This window comes from Grammomys surdaster, unplaced genomic scaffold (genome assembly GCF_004785775.1).
Source record: "Grammomys surdaster isolate TR1022 unplaced genomic scaffold, NIH_TR_1.0 144, whole genome shotgun sequence".
In the NCBI taxonomy this organism is placed as follows: Eukaryota; Metazoa; Chordata; class Mammalia; order Rodentia; family Muridae; genus Grammomys; species Grammomys surdaster.
The window spans coordinates 7,604,461-7,627,524 of record NW_021604602.1 but is presented as its reverse complement, the minus strand read 5'-3'; the positions used below and the strand labels follow the sequence as shown (position 1 = coordinate 7,627,524).

At 45.1% G+C, this 23,064-nt stretch overlaps 2 protein-coding genes across 2 annotated transcripts in view; one reads left to right on the top strand and one right to left on the bottom strand.

The window, feature by feature from the left end:
- Positions 1–23,064, bottom strand: part of Tdrd9 (tudor domain containing 9) — a 100,862-nt gene that overhangs the window by 70,030 nt on the left and 7,768 nt on the right. The window contains exons 2-6 of the mRNA XM_028764561.1: positions 13,455–13,561; positions 5,603–5,700; positions 4,216–4,437; positions 3,613–3,735; positions 1,172–1,252 (exon numbers count right to left, since the gene is read on the bottom strand). Coding sequence (XP_028620394.1) covers positions 1,172–1,252; positions 3,613–3,735; positions 4,216–4,437; positions 5,603–5,700; positions 13,455–13,561 — 631 coding nt within the window. The remainder of the gene's footprint in view (positions 1–1,171; positions 1,253–3,612; positions 3,736–4,215; positions 4,438–5,602; positions 5,701–13,454; positions 13,562–23,064) is intronic.
- Positions 17,428–19,357, top strand: Rd3l (retinal degeneration 3 like). Its single transcript, XM_028764562.1, has 3 exons — positions 17,428–17,812; positions 18,189–18,494; positions 18,800–19,357. Exons 2-3 carry the CDS (start codon positions 18,196–18,198, stop codon positions 19,092–19,094), a joined length of 594 nt encoding a protein of 197 aa, XP_028620395.1. The 5' UTR covers positions 17,428–17,812; positions 18,189–18,195; the 3' UTR covers positions 19,095–19,357.

The window sequence follows — 23,064 nt, the reverse complement described above, 5'->3', positions numbered from 1 at the left end:
TTTATTTTATTTTATTTTATTTTATTTTATTTTATTTTATTTTATTTATTATTTTGTTACATCCTGACCAGTTTCCCATCTCTCCTCTCCTCACAGTCCCTCTCCCACAATTCCCCTCTCTCCCCTCCTCATTCACTCCTCCATCTCTCTTCAGTAAGGGCAGGCCTCCAATGAATTTTAAATAGATTATCTTGATTTTTTTTTCTTGTGTATTATCTAAATTAAGACAGTATAAGGACTGTCCTGGGGCTCCTCCCTGGCAGGATCTGGAGTCTGACATTTGACAATAGAGTCCAGGAGACTGTATCTTTCTCAGTCAGGGTTTCTGTTGTTGTGATAAATACCACAACCAACAGCAACTTGGGAAGAAAGGGTTTATTTCTTCTTACAACTCTTAGTTCAGAATCTATCACTGAGGTAAGTCAGGATAGGAACTCAAGAAAGAAACCTGGTGCAGACACTGAAGCAGACACCATGGAAAATGCTGATTTCTGATTTGTTCCTCACGGTTACTCAGCCTGCTTCTTGTATCATTCGAAAACACTTGCTCAGAAATGGCACCTCCCACAGTGGGTAGGGTACTTCCACATAAATCAATCAAAACATTCCCTACAGCCTTGCCTACAGGCCAATCTTTTTCTTGGGGGGGGGTGTTTCCGTATATCCGTGACTGTCCTGGAACTCTTGCTGTAGACCAGGCTGTTCTAGAACTCACAGAGATCTGCCTGATTCTGCCTCCCAAGTGCTGAGATTAAGAGTGTGCCACCAGGGCTGGAGAGATGGCTTGGCAGTTAAGAGCACTGACTGCTCTTCCAGAGGTCCTGAGTTCAATTCCCAGCAACCACATGGTGACTCGCAACCATCTGTAGTGGGATCTGATGCCCTCGTCTAGTGTGTGTCTAAAGACAGCTGCAGTCTACTCATATAAATAAAAAATAAATAAATCTTTAAAAAAGAAAAAGAAAAATTAAAAAATAAAACTAATTGGATACAAAAATTAAAAAAAAAAAAAAAGTGTGCCACCAACACTGGGCAAGGCCAGTCTTACAAAGGCATTTCTCAGTTAGGAGTCACTTTGCTGTGTCTAGGTTTGTATCACACTGACAAAATCCAACCAGCATAATATCCAACTGTTAACAGGGGAGAAACAGAACGAAATCGAAAAATTCACCTTCACAAAACGTGAATTTGTCCTCAAGAGTTTGCGGACTACCAAGAGCAGGAAGTCCATCTCCTCGGTTCGTTCATGCACCTACGGAAAAAGAGGCACAGCATCAGGACCGCCCAGCAGGGAAGACTGCACAGGCACGAGGACCAGAGTGCAGAGCTCCAGAACCTGTCCGTGTAAATACCAGGTCAACACAGGGAGTCTGTAAGTCCAGCATCAGAGCCTCAGAGGGTGGAGACAGAAGACTCCTCAGAGGAGCTGCTAGTCGTCTAGGCAAGCTCTGGCTTGATTCAAGACCCATCTCAACAAATAAGGTAGAAGACCACAGACACCTCTAGATATCAACCTGAGCTTCCATAGGTATGAGCATGCATGTGCACTTGCATCTACACATACATGTGCCAACATACATTGAAACATGCATATCCACAGGTATACCGTACACATGAAAGTAGAATTTTACAAAAGAGGCACATGTTACCAGAAGAGAGTGAGTGTAAAGAGGGTCTTCATGACCCTAGACTTTCAACTAAACTAGGTCTCTCAGCTCAGTGCAGGTCCTCAGGGGACTCACGCCTGTCCAGCTAGAGAGTATGCAAACAGCACCCACCCACAAGCCAAAGGGATCAGGTGGGTGGGTCACTGTCACCCTCAATATTTTTCTTTGGACCCACTGGCATTAGGGCAGAGCAATGCTCAGTTCCCTGAAGCCTGCCGTCTTAACAGCAACACTGCTACCAAGTTACTGCTGCTCTCTCTCCAGTGGTTTGTCATTCAGGCACGTGCGGAGCTGAAGATGAACCAGTCTAACACAGGCGACAGAGCTGCAGGTCATGTTCCACAACAAAAAGAACTGAAGTGGGGACTTGAAGTTCCTTGGGAAGTCAGTTACGTCAAATGGCGGTTTGCTGGGGCACACAGGTGAGAGGATGTCATGCTAAAGCAGACACAGGAAAGGATGTTGTCCTGAAGCAGACACAGGTGAAAGGATGTTTTGCTATAGCAAACACATGAAAGGACACTTGATGAAGGAGCGTCACTGTGACCCCACAGGCAGGGAGAGGAGCACTGAGACTCGGTTTAGTTTGCTCCACTTCGTTATTCCTAGCCTACAACCGGCATGGACTGGTTCGCCTTACAGTGCACTGTTGAGCTCAACTTGTGATAATGCTGACATTAAGAGAAACTCGCCCAAGAACTGCTCTCAAGGTTCCTGTGGCAGCTTGCCACGTCTCCAGCCTCACCTCGGGCTGGTTGGTAAGCCTGGCAGCTTCTTCAGGATTCAACTACAACTGCTGGTTCTGTGTCTGCTTGCTGAAAGGAGTGGATTGTAGCTGCCGGTTCGTGCCTGGTGTCTGCCTGCCTAGAGGACTGGCCTGCAACTGCTGAGTCACATTTGATGTTTGCTATGGGACTGAACTGCTGCCCAAGAAGATCCAGCTCGCCCCCAAAGAGCTACTGCAGAACAGGTCCACTTCCCCCGTATCCTAATAACTTTTCCCTTCCACTACCTCTGCTGAGTGGTGGACTAGAAGGAGAGAGGTCGAACCCTTATAGTAGGCTGCAAACAATATGTGCCTACAAAGAACTGAAGCTCACAGGGTAGGTAAGAGGTTGGCCAGTCAGATATGGTAAACCATACCAGAAGGTCAGAGTTGAGGGCAAGCAGGCAGAACTTCAACAGGATCACCGAGGTGCACATGTGGGTAGCAGCTGCTTCCCAGCCCTAATGCAGATCCAGACAGCCACCCTGGGAGCCGTAACTGCTCCATCCTCACCACCCTGTCCCACCAAAGCAGCAGGGACAGGGCCTGTTTCCAAAAGAAGCCCTGTTAGGTTAGGAAACATGACGGCATACTGGAACAGTAGGATTGGTACCGCTGTCTCATGCCTCAGACACAGAGCAGAAATCCAGAGGGCCTTTTTCAGAGTAAATTAATACGTCTTACCTTTATTCAAGTTTTTCCTGCAGTGCTGGGGTCTAAACTTAGAGCCTCTCACATGGTAGGCAAGCACTTTACAATTCAACTACACCCCCAGCCCCTGTTTTTAATGCTACTGTCATCCTTCATTGATTAGGCAGAAAGTCTGCCTCCATGTATGGGCTGTGAACAGCACTCTCCAGCAGGCAAGAGAGCATCCCTTGCAACTACTGCACCCTGCTGAGATGCAGGCCAGAGCAACTCAAACCACAAAAACACAAGTGAAGGATGCCTCACAGGAAAACAGTGCCAGATCTGATTTGGGCTCCAGCCCACCTGTGGATCTCTGCTCTACAAAGCAATCTTTTCCTGGTCCTCAACATCCCATCTATATTTCGAGAGACAAAGAACAAAGAATAAAACAGATAATTCAACTAACAAGTATAAAAAGAAGATCAGAAAGACCCTTGTTGCACGGACACAGGCCGGCAGCCCACGCTGCCCCGACGGCAGAGCACCCACCTCGTCTATGAAGATGTGCGTAAACTCCATCAGACTCTTGGCACTCACGATCTTCTGCAGCAGGACCCCAGTGGTCATGTAAATTAACCGTGTGTCCTCTGTGGCTATTTTCTCTAGCCCTACCTAAAGGTGAGGAAGGAAAAGAGAGGGAAAGAAAAGGATAGGCTTCACTGGCTCCCATTTACCCAAATAAATGTGTGTTTCACCTAAGGTAGGAATAAAAGTTACTGTATTTCAGAAGATATGTAGGGTCCAAATGAAAAGTCAGGTTCTCAAATTGATTTTCTTTCGTTCTGTTCTGGGCAAGGATTAGCTTATGCAATTATGCTCTCTACAGTATTTTTATGTGATAAGACCTTATATGCTACAGGGGTCTAATTAAAAAGATCAAATAATAAAAACCACCAGTCCAAGAATTCTCCCTTCTCTCCTATTCAACTGCAGAAGAAATTTTAAATTATTTTCAAGAATTTTACTTTCAATACTTTTTAATTATAGCATAGCTCTGGTCTTTAATGTCCAGTAGAAAATAGGTATACTGCCGTCAACTCAGAGTAAAAACTTAATACGAAGAGGAAAGTTCACTTCCCCACTGCGTCTCACCTGATAGCCGACTAGGCCGCCCAGTGCCCAGGAGCGCTCTGCACTGATCCACCGGGCGATGCTGCTGGCCCCTATTTTCCGTGGCTGGGTGACGACGATGTTGCAGAAGGCAGAGCGCTGTGTGTAGTGGTCCAGGACATACTGAGGGAGCTGCGTACTCTTGCCGCTTCCTGTGGCACCGTGTATGATCACCACAGAATTGCTTTCTATCAAGGAAATAACCTAAAATTAAAAAAAAAAATTACCTTTCACCATCGGCACAGATTAGACAACAAGGTAAAGCACTGTCTGTCTTGAGAAGACTTTCAGACTAGCTCACCCTAACTTCAGGAGTCCACCACCTTAACATCACACAAAAGATCAGTTCTACTAGCGATAACTGGGGTGTCGGCTGGCTGGTTGGTTTATGGAACAAGACCACACTATGTAGCCCCAAGACCATTCTGCCTCCCAAGTACTGGAATCACAAGTGGACACCACCACCCCCGTGCATAACTGTTGACAACTATGGAATCCAGGCCAAAGTCACCAGGGCTCTGTGTCTCAGTTTTTTCTTTAAAAAAAAAAATGAAACTTTCAAACTTGATTTCTATAGTTCTAAGTCTAAATGTCTATTAGTTTATAAAGAGACTGAATGTAATTCTACTAAAAGATAAAAAACCTGCCAATATAGTCACATGACTTTAAACTTTCATTTCAAGTTGCTCAGATAAATTGTGAGCAATTAGTGACACTGTCCTTTTACAATGTACATGCAGTGTTGTAAGATCCCAGTCACCTTTCCAACAATCAACAATGGTCAGCAAGTACAAATGAATGTGGGTTTCAGAATCTAAGACAAATAAAGAATATCTACTCCATAAAAGCATAATTCAATCTTCAGAAAATAAAAATGGAATATGGAACATTTCCTATTTTATCTACAACTCTTTTTTAACTAAAATAAGTAACGGTTTAAATTTACTTTTAACCATAATTAACAACATATAACTGGTCAAAAATCTAACCAACCTACTCCTACAGGTGGCTTGGCACTGGTCACGAAAGGATGTGTGCATGTTGTAAGCCAGCCAACAAGCAGACAAGAGAGCAGCAGCCACACAGCCCCAGTGCAGATGGGAGCACCGTCCTTCTCCATAGCAACACCTGGCTGTGTGCTCCACCAGGAAGGGAGGGCATACTACTGTCAGTTTTCAATGTGACAAATTACAGGTGGGCACAGGTACATCTGAGCAGGCATACACAGCCTGAGCTGGGCTCTGTGGAGGTCTTTTCTGTGACAAGTGCTGCTGGCTTTCCTTCTGCCTGTGCATGTTAATCCCCCTCATGTTACCAGATAGTGTTATGCTTTATTCAAACAGCAAAATTACATTAGGAGAAATTTTACCTCTTCTTTACACCGATTTATAGGCAAATCAGGATATTTGTAAGTTGTCTCTGGGATACATGTCACATTACTTAACTTAGCCAATGGTGACCTTAGACCTGTATTCAGACAAAACAAAGTTATTTTGTAGCTGAAATGAAAGTAAACAAGCCAATGATCTATCTAATCTGTGTACATGTCTTGTCACAAATACACATACGTGTGCATGTGTACACACGCATGCACACAGACATACACACCCCTACACCTGTGCTAAACGCATTCTCTACAGACTGATAGTCCTGCCCCTTGGTGGTGACCATCCATCCCAGGCACCAGCACTGTTGGCTTCCACTGCCTCCTAAGTCAACAGAGCTGACACACCAGTGTGCAGGACCTGATTCAACAGTGGCTCATGAGTGTGGGATTCTGGTGGTGTACACAACTGGCGAAGTGTACATTCCTTACTACAAAATTAATCAATAATGGAGACAGATAAATCAAACACAACTCACAAACTCTGGGTGCAGTGAAACGGGTTTGTTTGCTATGCTAAACCTATTTGATTCGGTGTCGGTCTGATCCTATTTGACATTCCCTTGTAAACCTGTGCGCCTGCTCTGGCCAACCTTCAATTCTAAACTGCCTCTGGTCACCACTTGGCAAAGAACAAAACACTGGAGTTCCTGGATACAACCTTTGCAGACGACCATGCTCCTCTCCCGTGTCTTCACTGACACTGAACCCCTCTGCCTCCACGGTCCCCTTTCCCTCTTTCTCACCCTTTCCCGCACCTACATCAACTTCCTATTCTAACCTTAAAAACATGTGCTCAATCTTTCTTTCACAATTAGTCTAACAATGTATAACTAAAGTACTACTTTTTTTATTTTGTGGTCCTGGGAATCAAACCCTAGGCCTTGCACACACATTTTTTTATATACACACATATGCACACATTTAAATTTGGGGGAGTGACATTAGAGATCAAACCCTGGTCCTCCCACACCTTCCTCCTGACCCCAGTTTCTCCTGCATCTGGACGTGCGTGTGGGGTACTCATACTCGTTCTTCGGTTCATAGCCAGCACATCCAGATCTGTCACAATCTGTCAATGAAAATCTATTCCTTCCTGGGAAAGAGTCCTCTTCCTGAGAGCCCCCCCCACCCCGGCCTGCTCTGCGAAGGCTCTGACCACCTTCTCTCCACACTGACAGCTCACAGAAATGAAGTCTCTCCGTATTGTGTCTTACTTTCATTCATGGTGGCTCCCAACTTCTCTGGAATGGGCCAGGTTGGGTTGGTTGGTTGGTTTGTTGTTATTTTGGTTGGTTGGTTTGGGGGTGGATATAGATATTTGCTGTTGTTATTTTAGTTGGCTTGTTGATTTGAGGGGAAATACAGATGTTTGTTGTTGTTGTTTTGGTTAGTTGGTTGGTTTGGGGTGGGTATTACATGTTTGCTTTGTATTTTTGAGACTGGATCTCATGTAGCCCAAACTGGCCTTGAACTCTCTATGTAGCTAAAGATGACCTTGAACCCAATTCTCCTGCCTCTATCTCTGGAATACTGAAATTACAGACATGAGCTACCACACACTTCCACACATTGCTTTGCCCTAAAGCTTTTTGTTTTTAATGTTAATCCATTTTATTTGAAAAATGAAAACAACTGAACCCTGTCATCCTCACAGACTAGACAGTGGCCTCCAGTTCTGGTAGAACCTGAGCTGAAAAATACCACTATGCTCTCAGGGACACCTATGTCTCCAAGCTTTTAAGATTGAGTCCTTGCTTTCCTGTGGTCAGGAAAGGAAGAAGCCACCACAGTTGTAAAGACATACACAGCGAGGGCAGAGGAGCAGGCAAGCAGCCGGGGAGAAGTGAGGAAGAGGCTCAGGGACGAGCATCCACGATGCAGAGGGATGAGGACTCAGGACAGTGGGAAAGGAAGCAAGTCTGCATTTCTGCTGAGAAACCTTGAGCCTGGTTCACGGGGTTCCTAAAGGAACCTTGCTCCTCTGACGACATGGATGGACTTACAGGACTTGACCACATCCATTTTGAAGGTTGCTACTTAAAGAGAACATTTACAAGAAAAAACAAATCAAAAGCCCTTGGCACAGCGTCTAAACCACAGTCTTTCTCCACGAAGCACAAGATGTCACCTGACAGTTTTAGGTCACTGGCTAAAGCAGACCCAACCCAGAGCAAGCCTTGCCCTCACTGACACTGCCCCGGGGTGGACAGGAAAGCAGGAGCAGAAGTGTTCCCAGCTGTGTGACTGATGGACTGTATAAACAAGAAAAAGAAAAGCGTCAACAATAATTTAAGGCAAACCAACAGATTACATGTGACAAACAAGTCTAAAAGTAAGAAGTAAAAATACTGCAACTTCAAAATATGCTGTTCTCGTTTTCCATTTTCTTTGTTATCAAAACTTTCAAATATGTCCTATACACTGGGAGAACGGGAGCCACGGGCACCGCTGCTCTCCTCATGTCTGTCTCAGATCATCAAACAAGCTAAACTCTGACACAAGTCCAGAGGTCACGGATGTAACTGACGTCCACAGCTAAAGTCAATGTCAGCTGGCTGCCAAGCAGAACGTAATGTTTACCCTAGAACCTAGAGCCTGTCCAAGTATGTCAGATACGATCTAGGCACTCTCATGCCTTTAATCCCAGTACTCAGGAGGCAGACAGAGGTGGGCTGCTGTGTTCAGGCTGGCCTAGCCAGTTACATGGTGAGACAGTCTCTAAAAACAAAGACAAACAAAATCTAGATGCTATGCATACAAAAAAAAAAACCAAGCTAAATTACTGGATTTAAGCCTTAAACAGAAAACTAAACCTTCAAAATAATAATGTTTCGCTTTCTTCAAGGGTGGGGTGATGTCTGTATTCAAAACTGAGCTCAGCTAAAAGAGGTGACCTGTTCTCTCCTCAGCACTCCACAAAGGCTCTTCTCCTACAGGCTCAGAAGAAAAGCTTATAGGGGATGAAACAGCCATTAAAAATATCCCCACGCCTGGAGCCAGAAAGATGGCACAGCAGCTAAGCGTGTGCAGCGCTCTCACAGAGGACCCCCCCACACACACACTCAGTTCCCAGTATCCACACCCGTGTGCAGCGCTCTCACAGAGGACCACACACACACACACACACACACTCTGTTCCCAGTATCCACACCAGCTGGCTCACAGCCACCCAGAACTCCAGCTCTGGGAGGAGCCAACACCTCTGGTCTCCATGGACACTATCCCTCAAGGGTACACACTCAAACAACAAACACACACACAGTCACAGACACATTACACATCATTAAAACATCTTTTTAAATACCTCCACATTTATAACAAAAGATCACTGTGGCTTCTGTTGACTACCTGAAGACACCATCAAAGACATCTGAACACGGTCAGGTAAAAGCAAATTCCATGAAAAGGCCACAAGCTGAAGCTAGGCACACCCTGTTATGAAGATAGCACCTAACTATTCAGTTATATCTTTGTGAAATCATTTACTTTTAAATATGAAGGATTATTCTAATGTAGTGTATGGAACTTAATATGTATCCTTGAATTCCTACATAGAAACAAGTTCTTGAATACTTACAAGTGAAATAACATTAATGCCACACCAAACTAAGTAACATTTTATGAAAGTAGTATTCTATTATTCTGTTATGTCACAACTGGATATAATATAGTATCTGGCCTGGAAAAAGAAGTATCAGGGTGATCTCATGATTTCCTTGCAAACAGACACTAAGCTAGAAATAGCTATGCTATCATGTAGGCATTTGCACACAGAAGCATCCACACAGGGGCTCACTGCTCCCTCCCCTTCATTCTTGAAATAAGAGCAGCAAAGCCCTTTCTAAACACTGACTACATGGAGACACCCACCCCCGTCCCTCTGCCTTCTACCCAGAAACTGAGAGCTTGGCCACTCCGTTAGATCAATACCTGGGGTTGCTTTTTTCCTCTTTGATCCAATTTACCTGCCAAATCAGAGGTCATCTCGAAATATACTCCCAGCATATCCAGTTCCCACTGTAATGCCTCCCTTTAGTAGGCAAGTTCCTCTGATACCTCAGCCTCCATTGCACGCCTTACCCGCCATAGCAGGGCCACCTAGGGCATGCCGCCCAGACGACTCAAAAGAAGACAACCACACAAGGGCAGCACTCATCCCGGCCTGACTCTTCAGCCCAGCCTCAGTTGCATGTCTTGTCCCTCAGGAGGGCCATGCAACCACCAGCACAATGAGAAGGCACACATGGAATCCCAGGAACAAACAGTCACGGTCCCTCTAACAGATTCTCTGCTCCACCTAGTTTTTGCTTTTTTGCACCTTGTTCAGGAGCCAAGTGTCAGGTCACTTCTTCTGGGGAGCCATGAGAAGCAAGAACAGTAAGAACAGTAGCACCGAGATACAGAGTGTTGTAAGGGCTTCGTGAGGCCAGGAGACCCGAGCCTCTCCTCTCTGCCTGACCTCGTGAGGTTTCCAGGGAATCCTAACTGCTCCAAGGAGCACAAGAATAATCACATCTGTGACAGGGAGCTCTAATGTCACCCTGCCACAACCCTGCCACCTGAGGAGGAAGCCTCCACCAAGAAACCGTCTAGATGAGGCTGGCTACAGGCATGTCTGTGGAGGGTTGTCCTGATGGTCCACTGAGGTGGTGGCCCACAGCTGCATCAGTGTGAAGGAAGCCGGCCGAGCAGCAGGGACAGGCCGGCAGCTGACTGCAGTGTGCTCCCTGCTCCTCACAGGACTAAGGCCTGGCTTCCTACCTTGGTTTCTCCTTTAACAATAAAAATAAATAATACTTTTTTTTTTTTTTTTGGTTTTTCAAGACAGAGTTTGTCTGTGTAGCCCTGGCTGTCCTGGAACTCACTCTGTAGACCAGGCTGGCCTCAAACTCAGAAATCTGCCTGCCTCTGCCTCCCAAGTGCTGGGATTAAAGGCGTGTGCCACCACCGCCCAGCCTAAATAATACATTTTAACACTAGTACTATAGGTAAGTATTATTACACCTAAGTATATAGATGAGATTACCAATAAGCTTGTTTAGAAAACATTGTGTTACACAGAAAGAACTTAGCTGACGAGCACTGCCTCAAATATAACTGTAAAACCAGTAGCATACTAACCAGGCTTCCTAGAAACTCTAAGAGTTCTATGCAGTGGAGAGATGTCATTTGGGTTTGGGTTTTCCTGACATCTATCTTTTGGGGTTCATTCATCAGGAGTGTCTGCTTGTTAAGTCCCTTCCCTCGTCACCTTAAGTGTGAGCTGCTCAGAGCAGCTCTGATTTGTTTCAAAGATAATTGTGACTATTTCCCTGCACTTGTGAGCCACTTAATTGCCTGAGAGAGAACAAAACCCTGAACTTCTGTTTTTGCATGACTTGGTTAGCTATTCAAAAATGTATCACGTTGTGGGAGCCTGAAGGACACCTGTAAATGAAGGCAGCGTAGGACCACAGTGTGGCCACAAGAATCGACATGAGCTGTTCAAGTTCTAGTTATGCCATTAACTCCCCGAGCCATCGCCAGAGGTTATAGCCGCATGCTCAACATAGTTTCTCCTTTCGAATCCAAGAGCATAAAGCAGGTACCACATGGAGAATGACTGAGGGGGACACGTGGTATAGATCTCCACAAGCATGTGAACGTGTGACCACGTGCACTCATGAGCACACACACACACACACACACACACACACACACACGGTTTTCTTGCTAGAAAAGCTAATATACCTTTACCCTCTCAGCTAAGAGCTGACACCTGGAGGTAAAAGCCAAGCACACTCTTCCCTGCCCTATGTTGCTTTCTCTAAGGGTTATGGCCACAGCAAAAGAAAGGCAGCTAGGTCAGAATCCACCCAAAGGGAACCGCCATGCAGAGTCTCGTAAAGCCCCTGAAGGGGAAACGAGACAGACAGAAGACGCCACTGAAGCAAGAACACAGGAAGAAACAAAGCACTACAGGCTGCTTCTGCCTTGAGGTGAATAAGAAATGACAAAAAATAAAATACATCACACCGACCTAAAAAAATTTAAAATACAGAACTAAATGAAGGAATGTGCATAAGTAACGTCTGAATGTTCCAGGAGTACACAGCAATCTGTATTATCAAGACGCTCACATAAATCTCAAGGTTAGAGTTAATATAGTCCTACTGGGTATAAACTGCACTTTCTAATCATTAAAAAGGCTAAAACAAATAAGGAAATGTTTCCATAACTGTTACGTCTTTCATTGGGAGTGCAAGTAAATGGGGCAGGAGTGGGGACAGAGCTTCATGGCTAGGTGGGCACAGTCCAGTCCCTCAGAGGAGCCTCCTTCCCAGGAAAGGGCCCAGCACAAATAAAACAACTGTAGCAACTTAGCCCGGGAGCTCACCAGTGCACCCTGCCTATGGAGAACAATCTGTTTAGCAGGCATCAAGTCCACCCAACTCAGGAAGCAGTGTTTGATGGATCTGTGACTCTTAGACCAGTCTGACCTCCACAGGGAATTTCAGGCCAGCAAGGACTACAGAGTGAAACCCTGTCTCAAAAAAACATTTTTAAGAAAAAGCTTTTTTTATTTCATGTATTTCTACTCTTTAAAATTCTGTTTTAATGTTTACTTAAAAATCTAGTCTTTACATGTGTGTGTGTTATATGTACATTCATGTGTTCTTGTTACTGTGTGTGTGTGTGTGTGTGTGTGTGATGTGGTATATGTACATTGTATGTTCTTGTTACTCTTTGTGTATGAGTGTGTGTGGTCTATGTAATTCATGTGTTCTTGTTACTGTGTGTGTGTGTGTGTGTGTGGTATATGCATTCATGTGCTCTTATGTGTGATCATGAGTGCACATGGTCACATGTTCACATGCATGTGGAGATCTACACCATGTGTCTCCCTCAATCACTCCCCATCTTGGTTTGTGAGATAGAGTCTGTCTGTCTGTCTGTCTGTCTCTCTCTCTCTCTCTCTCTCTTTTTGTTTTGTTTTTTTTTGTTTTGTTTTGTTTTGTTTTGTTTTGTTTTGTTTTGTTTTGTTTTTCGAGACAGGGTTTCTCTGTGTAGCCCTGGCTGTCCTGGAACTCACTCTGTAGACCAAGCTGGCCTCGAACTCAGTAATCCACCTGCCTCTGCCTCCCAAGTGCTGGGATTAAAGGCGTGTGCCACCACCGCCCAGCATGAGAGACAGAGTCTCTCAAAGAGACTAGAGCCCGTCTGTTTTCTAGGCAGTGTACTGCTGGGATCTGCCAGCCCCTGCCCCTCTCATCCTTGGGACCACAAGTGCACGCCACCACATCAAGCTTCTGTGTGGATGAGTGAGGTCCAAATTCAGGTCCTTGTGTGTGTGCAGCAGACACTTCACCAACTCTGCCATCTTCTCAGCCCCTTCCTAGGTTACGCTGGTTTGTTTTTAGAGATGGAGGACTTTCTGGGTAACCTGGAACTTGATTTGCAGACCAGACTGGCTCAAAGTCAAAGATTCAAAGGCTGAACACTCATCCAGCCTTGCAGATGCTGAGATTAAGTGGGCACCACCACACCCAGCTAAAGAACCATTTTAAGTGTTCTTAATTAATAGTAAGGTAAGGGAATAAATAGTGATTTAATCTTCAAAGAACAGGATATTTTGGCTCTATATTTAAGATTTAAAAAACTAATACTTCATAATCTACCATACACTCATTCCCCAAAAAATGTTTAATTAAGAAGCCCCTATACAGGTTTTGTTGTTGTTGTTGTTGTTTTACTTTGACCAAATACTGTACTTCTTAAATGTTTGGAAAGATGAGGTTTGAATGCACGAACTCTCCGTGCATCATGTGTAAGGTATTTAAGGACACCTGCTTACCTGCTCCACTGGGTGGCTGATCCCGGCCATAAATATCAAGTTCTTGTTCTTCAAGTTGTCTGTATTTGTTAATATACTCCATTTCTGAGCTCCTCTGGCTGAGTGACCTGCAAAGAACAGTTAAAAGGTCACCACACTTCTGCACAGAGTTTCTGAGAGGTTATTTTATGGAAGTCGCGGGAAACACAGATGTCACTAACAATTGTAAATGCTCAAATTCAGTTAGCAAATAGAAATGAACTGAAACACTGAGAGCCATGGTGCTGAAAAGAGGGCATGCGTGGCAGTGAGGAGACCTGGCCGCTCTTCCAGAGGAGCAGGCTTCAGTTCCCAGCACCACACACATGATGGCTCACAACCACTTGTAACTCCAGTTTTGGGGATTGTATGCCCTCTTCTGATCTCCACAAGCACAAGGCACAAAATTGGTGCAGACTTATATCATACATACAAGCAATACACCCATGTGCATACAAATAAAAGTAAAATTTAAAAAGCAATACGAATTGATTTTTTTTTAACTAAACTAAGCTGACAAAAAGAGCAAGTCCTGGCAGAGGAAGAGGAGGGGATTGATCTGACCATCCACACTGACACAGGACAACCTGCAGAGAGACTAAGACCTTAAGGCATGCTTCTCCTCCAGCCTCACCATCTTCCCTAGAACCCTGCAAATCTGCACACATAAAGCCAGGCGTGCCAGCATGCATAGAAGAACTCATTCAATAAGCACACATGTATGGAGCACCTGCCACTTGGAAGGCACTGTCTCAGATGGCAGACATCTCAGATGGCAGACGTCTCAGATGGCAGACATGGCACAGCAAGCTCAGCTGGGGGCTTGTGAAACGCCACACCAGAAACAGAGTGTGCACTGACCAGGAATAGAGAGCAAAGCTTGCCTGGGAATTCTGTGGTCTCAGCACTCAGGAAGCTAAGGCAGGAGAAGCTCATGTTCAAGCCAGCTTGGCCTCTACAGTAAGTTCCAGACCAGCCTGCAGGACAAGACACTACCTCAAAAGAAAAAAGAAAACAAAACAACCCAGTGAAAGAGATGGTTCCATAGTTAAGAGGACACACCACTCGTGCAGAACATGAACCCACTTCAGCTGCCAGCATCCACACCGCGCAGCTCACAGCTGCCTGCTCCTCTAGCTCAGGCACACCCGAAGCCTGTCCTCCTTGGCCATGGACACTCATGTGCACATAACTCCCCCCCATACACACATGTATAGTTTAACCATAACAAAAGTATTTTTAAATTCAAAAATAAAAACTAAAAGAAGAATCCCAGGATAAAACGATAACTTTTCACAATATTCATAGTTAAAACCTGTAAAAGTGTTCAACAGTCTATCCACATTAAAGAAAAAAAACAAATAAACAAGACAACATCACAAAGAAAATAACCCAGTTGTTTCAAGTCTTCCATACACAATAGCTAATAAGGTTCCGATGCATCAGAAGTGACCCATTTACTAAATTTACTTTATAGTTGATAAACTCTCATGCTCATCTGGATTTACCCTAATGAACAGCAAAAATTAATTTTAAAAAGGAAGTGCCTTATCTTGCCTACATACGTTCTCTAACTACATGGTAGTAGGAGAGATATTTAGAGAGAAGGTTATTTGGTCTCTGCTTCAATCTTAACAATTTCATGAGAAAGGAGAAATGGAATTTAATGTAAGTAGCACACACCAAGCACTAGATAACATGGGCAGTGAGTTCCAAGGAGAGAGACCTCATGTGGACTGAGGTGGTGACTAAAGCCCTGGGAAGGTCAGACACGAGCAACACTGGCAGAAGCTGGAGAGATGCCCAGTAAGCCGAGGAGAGAAGGAAGACGGCTCAGGAAGTTCTTTAAGGCCGGCCACTGAAGTCTTCTCAAAGGGCAGCAGGTGTTGTGGCTTACGCCAGTGATCCACCTAAGAGGCTGAGGCAGGAGTACAGTGAATCTAAGGCCAGCGAGGGCTACACAGTGACACCTTGACTCAAGAACCAACAAATAAATCCCTGTTCAAAGGAATGATCCCAACCAGGAAGTCCTTGGTGGATCCCCTCATCTGACTTGAAGGAAGAAGGGCACGAACACTACACGACACAGACAGCTTGTAGTTAGCTTATTCCCACACATTCATCTTTCCTTAGGAGGGCAGCCAGGAAAGCAGGAAGTGGGCCAGTCTAGTGAACTGAGTCACCTCAGGTCCTAAGCCTCCAGATCACAAGAGATCTCAGGAAACATCTGCTGAGCAACTGAGCTCCAGCAAACATACGACACTCAGTTGAGCTGAATCAGAGCACTTAAGGATCGGAGAGAAAGGAACTAGAACAAGTTTTAACAAGAGTAGGATCCAGGAAAATGTGTTGAAGACAAAGAAATGAGTTGAGCAAAACAAACAACAAAAACAAAACATGACTGAACAGCAGCAAAAAACAAAAGAGAAAGAATAAGCATTTGAGTAGTCAGTGTATCTGATTCTGGGGTGGGGGTGGGAGGTTCAGCATGGTGGTATGTGCTTTCAACCCAGTCCTCAGGAGGTGGGGCAGGTAGAGATGTCCAAGTTTGAAAGTTTGCAGCCTGGTCTACATCGTGAGTTCCGGGACAGCCAGGACTACGTACTGAGACCCTGTCTCAAAATAGAACAAAACTGAGGGGCAGGCCTGAGCCCAGAAGTGGGGCACTGGTATGCGCCACACTGCAGCGGATCAACAGGGGCATAAGTCAAGACTGCACAGTCCCTGAGTAGAAACGTCTCTTCTCTTCTCCTTCTCCAGTACATGGAGAGTTTAGTTACCACTTCAGGGGAGTGGAGTCTGAAGAGTAATAAAGTTGTTCAAAGAGAAAAGTGGCAAGACTTGGTACAACTTTAGTTTTAATTTGGAAGGACGCCTTGTCACAATCAACGTCACGCCTTCCTTTCTCGGCTACTGCAGGCAATGTGACATGAAAGCCTCTCACTGAGGATAATGAAGCCTGACGGCTGGCCTTTCCCAGACATTACAGGGACTACAGCATGACCACACATGTCACTCTTGATCACACATGGCACACAGGGCTGATGGGAACAATGTATTATTCTTGGCTTGTTGGGGAGAAAAGCAACAGAAGAAATAAAGGTTATAAAAGCAAACGCTACATAATGTCATCACTTGACAGAAAACTAAGAGGCAAAGAAGCTTGTATACTCTAGCCTGCTTCATAAGACAAACATCTAAACAGAAAAGTCTACACCAAAGTCCAAGGCATAGATGTGCTCACCTAAGCAGGGGATGGAACTGTTTCATCTGCACCTCAACTCTATACACAGTCGTGGGTGCCCTTGAACTTCTGGTACTCCTTCCTCCATACCCCAAGTGGAGATGACTGGAATGTAACACTGCCACCTGATTGTATGTGATGCTCGGGATGGAACTGAGGGCTTCATAGTGCGGGGCACTCTGCGCACTGAGCCACACCCAGCCTGTTTAGTTCTATTTATATCTTTGTTCTTCACGTCTCTACTTTCACTGATAACCCATCGCTGTCTTCGCACCATGAACAGAGATGATCGAATACACACTAGTTATCACCTAGGTACTTTAGTGTCCTCTAGCATTTCAGCCTGGTTTTGGTGTCCTCTAGCATTTCAGCATTTCAATGCACAGGTTTGCTATTTTATAAGCAATAAACTAATGTAGAATGTAACATGTGCTTACTATGCCACACATGACTGGTGCCAGCATGCTCTGCCCATTTTACTCCGTCACAATAAGCTTTCACAGAGTGTGTGTTTTGCACACAGTCAAGTCTGATCTATTTTCCCTGCTTTCATTAGAAAGGACAGTGACCTGGCTTCCAAATTGCCTCCAAGTTAAACTGAAGAATAAAAGCAGGAGTGTGGTTATTTTTAGAGCTCTACAGGCATAAAAATACGGCGGGACCTGTGACCCACAGCTCTGCACAGCACAGCCTCACACCACGCGGCACTCTTCCTCGGCAAGGAGCATCTGCGGTGCCTCAGACGCCTGCTTTTCACTCCACTCCTAGAGACGCTGCAGCATGCATCTGGGAGCAGCATCTGTAGCTGCCAGCATTCTTTTCAAAGAAAACAAACTACATTCAAAAGGTAGACAATTATATAATTCATCAAGATGAAAGGTTTTATATACATATTTCTCTCCAAATGAAAACAACAGAGCCTCATTCCTAACACAGAAAGTTGTTTGTTTCAAACACAGTTCCAGTGGGTAAATGAGGAGACACTGCTTCCCTGGAGGACACCCCCAGGAATGAGACCTGCCTGAGAGAACACAGCTTCATCCTCAACTCAGGCAGACTCTGGCAACACTCCCTCAGCAGACCTCTGGCTCGGCAGGTAAGCGCACGCTTTCTGTACTAAGAGTTAGTCACACGTGTGCTTGTGGACAGCACTTTTCAAGACAGTGATCTTTCAAAGCCCCCTAAAAACTTCTATTAGCAAGTGTTATTTTCAGAAATTGTTCAGTTTATGTTATAATCTTTGATTTTATTTCATTTCTGCTTAGTTTTTATCTAGGTATTTTCAAAGCTTGGGTTTAGCACTGACCTAGTTAGAAATTGACAGACTTTAATCCACATTCTAATCTTATTTTGACCTGCATGTTTTACCAGTAGAAAAAATTCATGTACTTTTCTGGCAATAGTAAAGAAAAAATATTTACTGATAAGAACCATAAAAATTTTATGCAAGTAAACATTTAATATCTCCACAGCCTGAAAATGCCACTTTTCAGCTGGGTGAAATGGCCAAAAAATTATTCCCACAAACAAACACGCTACACTGGCTCCGAGGTCGCGACAAAGACTCTGCTTCGGGAGTTAAAATGGCATCTGAAGGAGCGCGAGAGATTAATACACGAGATTGAAAATGAACAGAAGGTGAAGAGGACAGGCGTGGACTACAACTGGCTGAGGAGCTACCAGACTCCTCACACAAGCATCCCAGCTACCGAACAGAGACAACTGGAAGTTCTTTGCTCACAAGTACAACCTTGTCAAACTGGAACTGTTCTCAGCAGGTAAAGTACTAGGTTCTTCATGGTCTTGTGGTATGTGTGTGTGCTTTAGACTAAAATCTGCCTCATTACATAAACTCCTTAATCACATGTACTGGATGCCTATCTGATAAAATCCTATATACCTCTGGACAGCTTACTGGTAGAAATTTACTTTAATCACAAAGTTTCTTCACTAAAAGCTTAATTATAATGCTTTTCTGTTACTAAAAAGGTAAGTATCTAGGACACAGTTACATATGTAAGCTGCATTTGGGAAACAGGGTACAAGAGAAATTTCTAAATATTCACCCCTGGATCCCCCTTAGATTTCGAGAACTTTTGGCAGAAAATGATGTACTTCCCTGGGAAATTGTCTACATCTTCAAGCAAGTTCTGAAAGACTTCCTCAGCTGTCCTGACAGAGGGGGTCATCATGCCGGCCCGCGGGACTCTGACATCATCTGTCCCCCGACCCCTGCACTCCCAGGTGAAAGCTCTGAGAAGCCAGACAAAGACGAGATACCCACGATCTCACGTTATGTAGACAGAAATGCCAGGGACAGGTTTCCACCATGGTCGCACCGAGGATGGAACCTGCCATACTATTACCCACCGAACTGAGGAGTTAACAAGACCACCTCAGAACCACCCTTAGCACTGCTGAGAAGAAAGAGTGATATGACCCCAAGCTTCTTGGCTATACCATCAGGGTTTAGTTAAAATTTCTGTACTGCCAACTTCTCTAAGCAGTACTGTTTTCTAACCATTCTAATTCAATATTCAATATTTTAATGAAAAGTATGCTTTTAACTAAAATACTGTCTAAATGTTTGAAGTTTCTTATACATCAAACATGTCACAGAACTAAAGAAATTTAATATGAAATTTAAATGGATCCTTTGTGAAACTTAATTAACCCTGGCTTTTATTCTAAAGGAGGCCATCTGTAAAATAAATGATTAATGTGATCTTCTCCCTACAATGCAACTGAAATGAAGTCCACCCTTGACTTCACATCATGAAGTCCATCACATGACCCCACCCTTCGTAGGAACAAGGCAAAGGCCCCATGAGCGTGACAACCATCTTCAGTTTAAAAGCATGGCGGTGCTTTCTTTCCCCTGACTGTTTCTGAGAGAAGTTCACTTACCATAGGTAGGAGTTTAAGACTCACGTCCTCTGAGCGAGACACAGAGGTCAGCCATGAGGCAGGCAAGCTGACACATGACAAATGGAGGATGAGGAAGCCCAGAGAACCAGAAAAGGTATACTTAAGTCTCTGGTTAACAACCAAAACAAAGAAGGGAAAGAAAATGCCATGACGCTCCTTCTGACTTCTGACGCAAATCCAACAGGACCTCACAGCAGCTCCCGGGAACTGCCGGCAATCTGATTTCTAATCATGGTTAAACATATCCAGGTTTTTTTATACCTCAAGCTGTTTGCAATACCTAAATTTAGCAAAGGAATTGAGGTTAAATCTCTGTGTGCGTGTGCGTGCGTGTGCGTGTGCGTGTGCGTGTGTGTGTGTGTATGTGTATGCGTGTGCGTGTGTGCGCGTGTGCGCGTGTGTGTGCGCGTGTGTGTGCGTGTGTGTGTGCGTGTGTGTGTGTGTGTGTGTGTGTGTGTGTGTGTGTAAGGTGCTCTGGGCATATTTTATTGAAAATGGTATAGGCACAGTAGCTACAATTTTGGCTAGGGAATAGAGAAAATAAGCTCCTCCACAGTACTTTATATCACAGGCCTTCGAGGCTGTTATCAGTAGCCAGAGCGATCTGTCTAGCAATGATAAAGTACTTCTACATTCTGGGTTCTGTGCATTACCTCTCGTTTACTCCAAATCCTGTACATCTGAGATATTATTCTCACTTGGCAAAGGAGCAAACCACTCAGACAAGCACAGTGCCTTGCCAAATGCAAGGTAACTAGTGGAGCTGCACTCCCACCCAATCTCTCAGTCACACCCTGAGCCCAAGCTCCCTCCCGCAGACCAAGTGCAAAGAACACTGACAAGTCTTCCTGCATGCTTACAGGAAGCATACCATCAGCATGTTCAAAACCAAAGTCTCAGGAGGTTTGTTTGTTTCCTAAAAGAATAAAATCCAAGAGATGGGGAGCAAGAAAACAGCTCGGTTGGTAACGTGCTTCCATGAAAGCTTGAGGTCCTGAATCTGATACCCAGAATCTACATAAACAGCGAAGCACGGTAGCATAAGCTCTAAAACCAGAGTCGGGTGGATCCCTGGGATTGCTGGCCGGCCAGCCTAGTCTACTTGGCAAGCTCTAGGCCAGTAAGAAACTATCTTCAGTAGACATATAAATATAAAAAGGGGGGAGGGTGAAATGGCTCAGCTGGTAATGGCACTTGCCACCAACTGAGTTTCACCCCTGGAACCCAGAAAATAGAAAAGGAACTGACTCCTACGAGTTGTGCTGGCCTCCACACATGTACATGCACACGCCTCCACACATGTACATGCACACACCTCCACACATATACATGCACACACCTACACACATGTACATGCACACGCCTCCACATATGTACATGCACACACCTCCACACATGTACACGCACACGCCTACACACATGTACATGCATACGCCTCCACACATGTACATGCACATACCTCCACACATGTACACGCACACACCTCCACACATGTAACATAGCATGCACACACACAAGCTAAAATTATATCTAAAACACACACACAGAACAAGCCTTCAAGTTCTTCAGCAACTCCATGTTCTATGTCAGTGGATGCAGGACCACCCGCCCACCCAGGTATAAAAGCGAGGGTCTCATAATCTCTTGGGTTCCTTAGGATGGGGACAGATCAAAGGCAGAAACACACAAGTACAAAGATGACTGGCAAGCCTGGCCTTTGGGTAACACAAATAAAAAAAAGGAGTTCAGGCAGCACTTGGAGAAGGAAAAAAGACGAAACTGAGGAAAGAAATGAGGAGGAAGGCAGAGGAAGAAGTCTTTAGCTATGGTGATCACAAGATCTTCTCTAAGCAGACATGTGAGCAGGCCCTGGTAACAGGAAGCCATCACAGGGAAAACCCAAGAGGGGAACAATCCATATAGGAGAGCAGATGCGGATACTGCCAGGAAAGAGTGCAGCTGGAGCCTTCAGCACAGAAACCAGCAGCAGACCAGATAGCAGCAGAAGATGACAGCCACTCAGGCAAGTACTGGACGGCCACAATTACGCAGTTGAGTTGTGTCCAATAGCAGTGTAGCCACGGAAAGTCACTTGTGTATTCAGCCTCAGGTGAGAGAATTGGTGTGAGAATTCTTTCATTCTATAAACAGTAACTAAGGATTGGCTTCATGCCAGACATTCCTCTAGGTGCTAGAACAGAAAATCACGAGAAGCCAGACCAAAGACAGAAGGTTCTTGCAGTAACATAAGCAAGAGACGTGGCTTCTTCAGGATGGTAATGTGTGAGCAGTAGCCACTCTCTCTGCTCTCTTACTCTGGAAACACACACGGTAAGTTGCCAGGGTAATTCTCATTTTCACTCTCATTGTACTGCACACTTACACATCCTCAAAAACAGCCTTGAGGGAAGTCAGCCATACGCCTGGAGAGTAAAGTCTATCTTACGAGTCAGTCAAAGCAGGGGTGAATCAGAGAGCTGTCAGGTCTGAGGGAAGCCCTGCTTCCAATGGTGGCACTCATTTCCCTCTCCTTATCTGTCAGAAGGGACAGATGGCTGTCTGTAGTGTCCATTAGCATACCACAGTGCCTGCTGGCCTCCAGGCTCACTCAGTCCCTGTGGCTCTCCTCAACCCTTCTCTCCCAGCCCTGCCCCAAACTCCTCCAGATTACGGGCTTCCCCTGCCCTAGCGCCTTATCCCCTATAGCCCCGCCCTTGCAGCTCAATGGGCTCATGGCTCTCTCCCTTGTCTTCCTCTCTTGGTCCTCCTCCCTCGATCCTCACATGGCCTGGTCCACTCTGCTGGCCATGTTCAGTCTACTACTTTCTCTCCCTGCTCTGGACTCTTCCAGACGCCTGTGTTCTCCCTCCTATCTACAATAAAAACTGGGCTCAGAGGTTAAGAGCACTGACTGCTCTTCCAGAGGTCCTGAGTTCAAATTCCAGCAACCACGTGGAGACTCACAACCATCTGTAATAAGATCTGATGCCCTCTTCTGGGGTGTCTGAAGACAGCTACAGTGTACTCACATACATAAAATAAATAAAATCTCTAGGCCAGAGCAAGAGGAAGAAGCAGGGGGAGTAAATAAAAATCTTCCCCTCAACCACACCTCGGAGCAGTCAGGTTCCCATTTTATACGGGAGCAACTCTCCTGTCTAGAATAAAGAACTGGTGTAGCAAAACGGGGTCTGGTAGGCATTTCAATCATTCAAATCCCTGAGTGTCTACCGTATGTCAGAGGCTGCAGTGAATGCATCAACTCAGTGATAATTCCGCCCTCGGTAAGCTCTTCCTCGGGAAGCAACACATAGACAACTCCCAAAATATCCAAAGAGATGCATGGGAAGGGTGCAGAGATGCATGGGAAGGGTGCAGAGATGCATGGGAAGGATGCAGAGATGCATGGGAAGGGTGCAG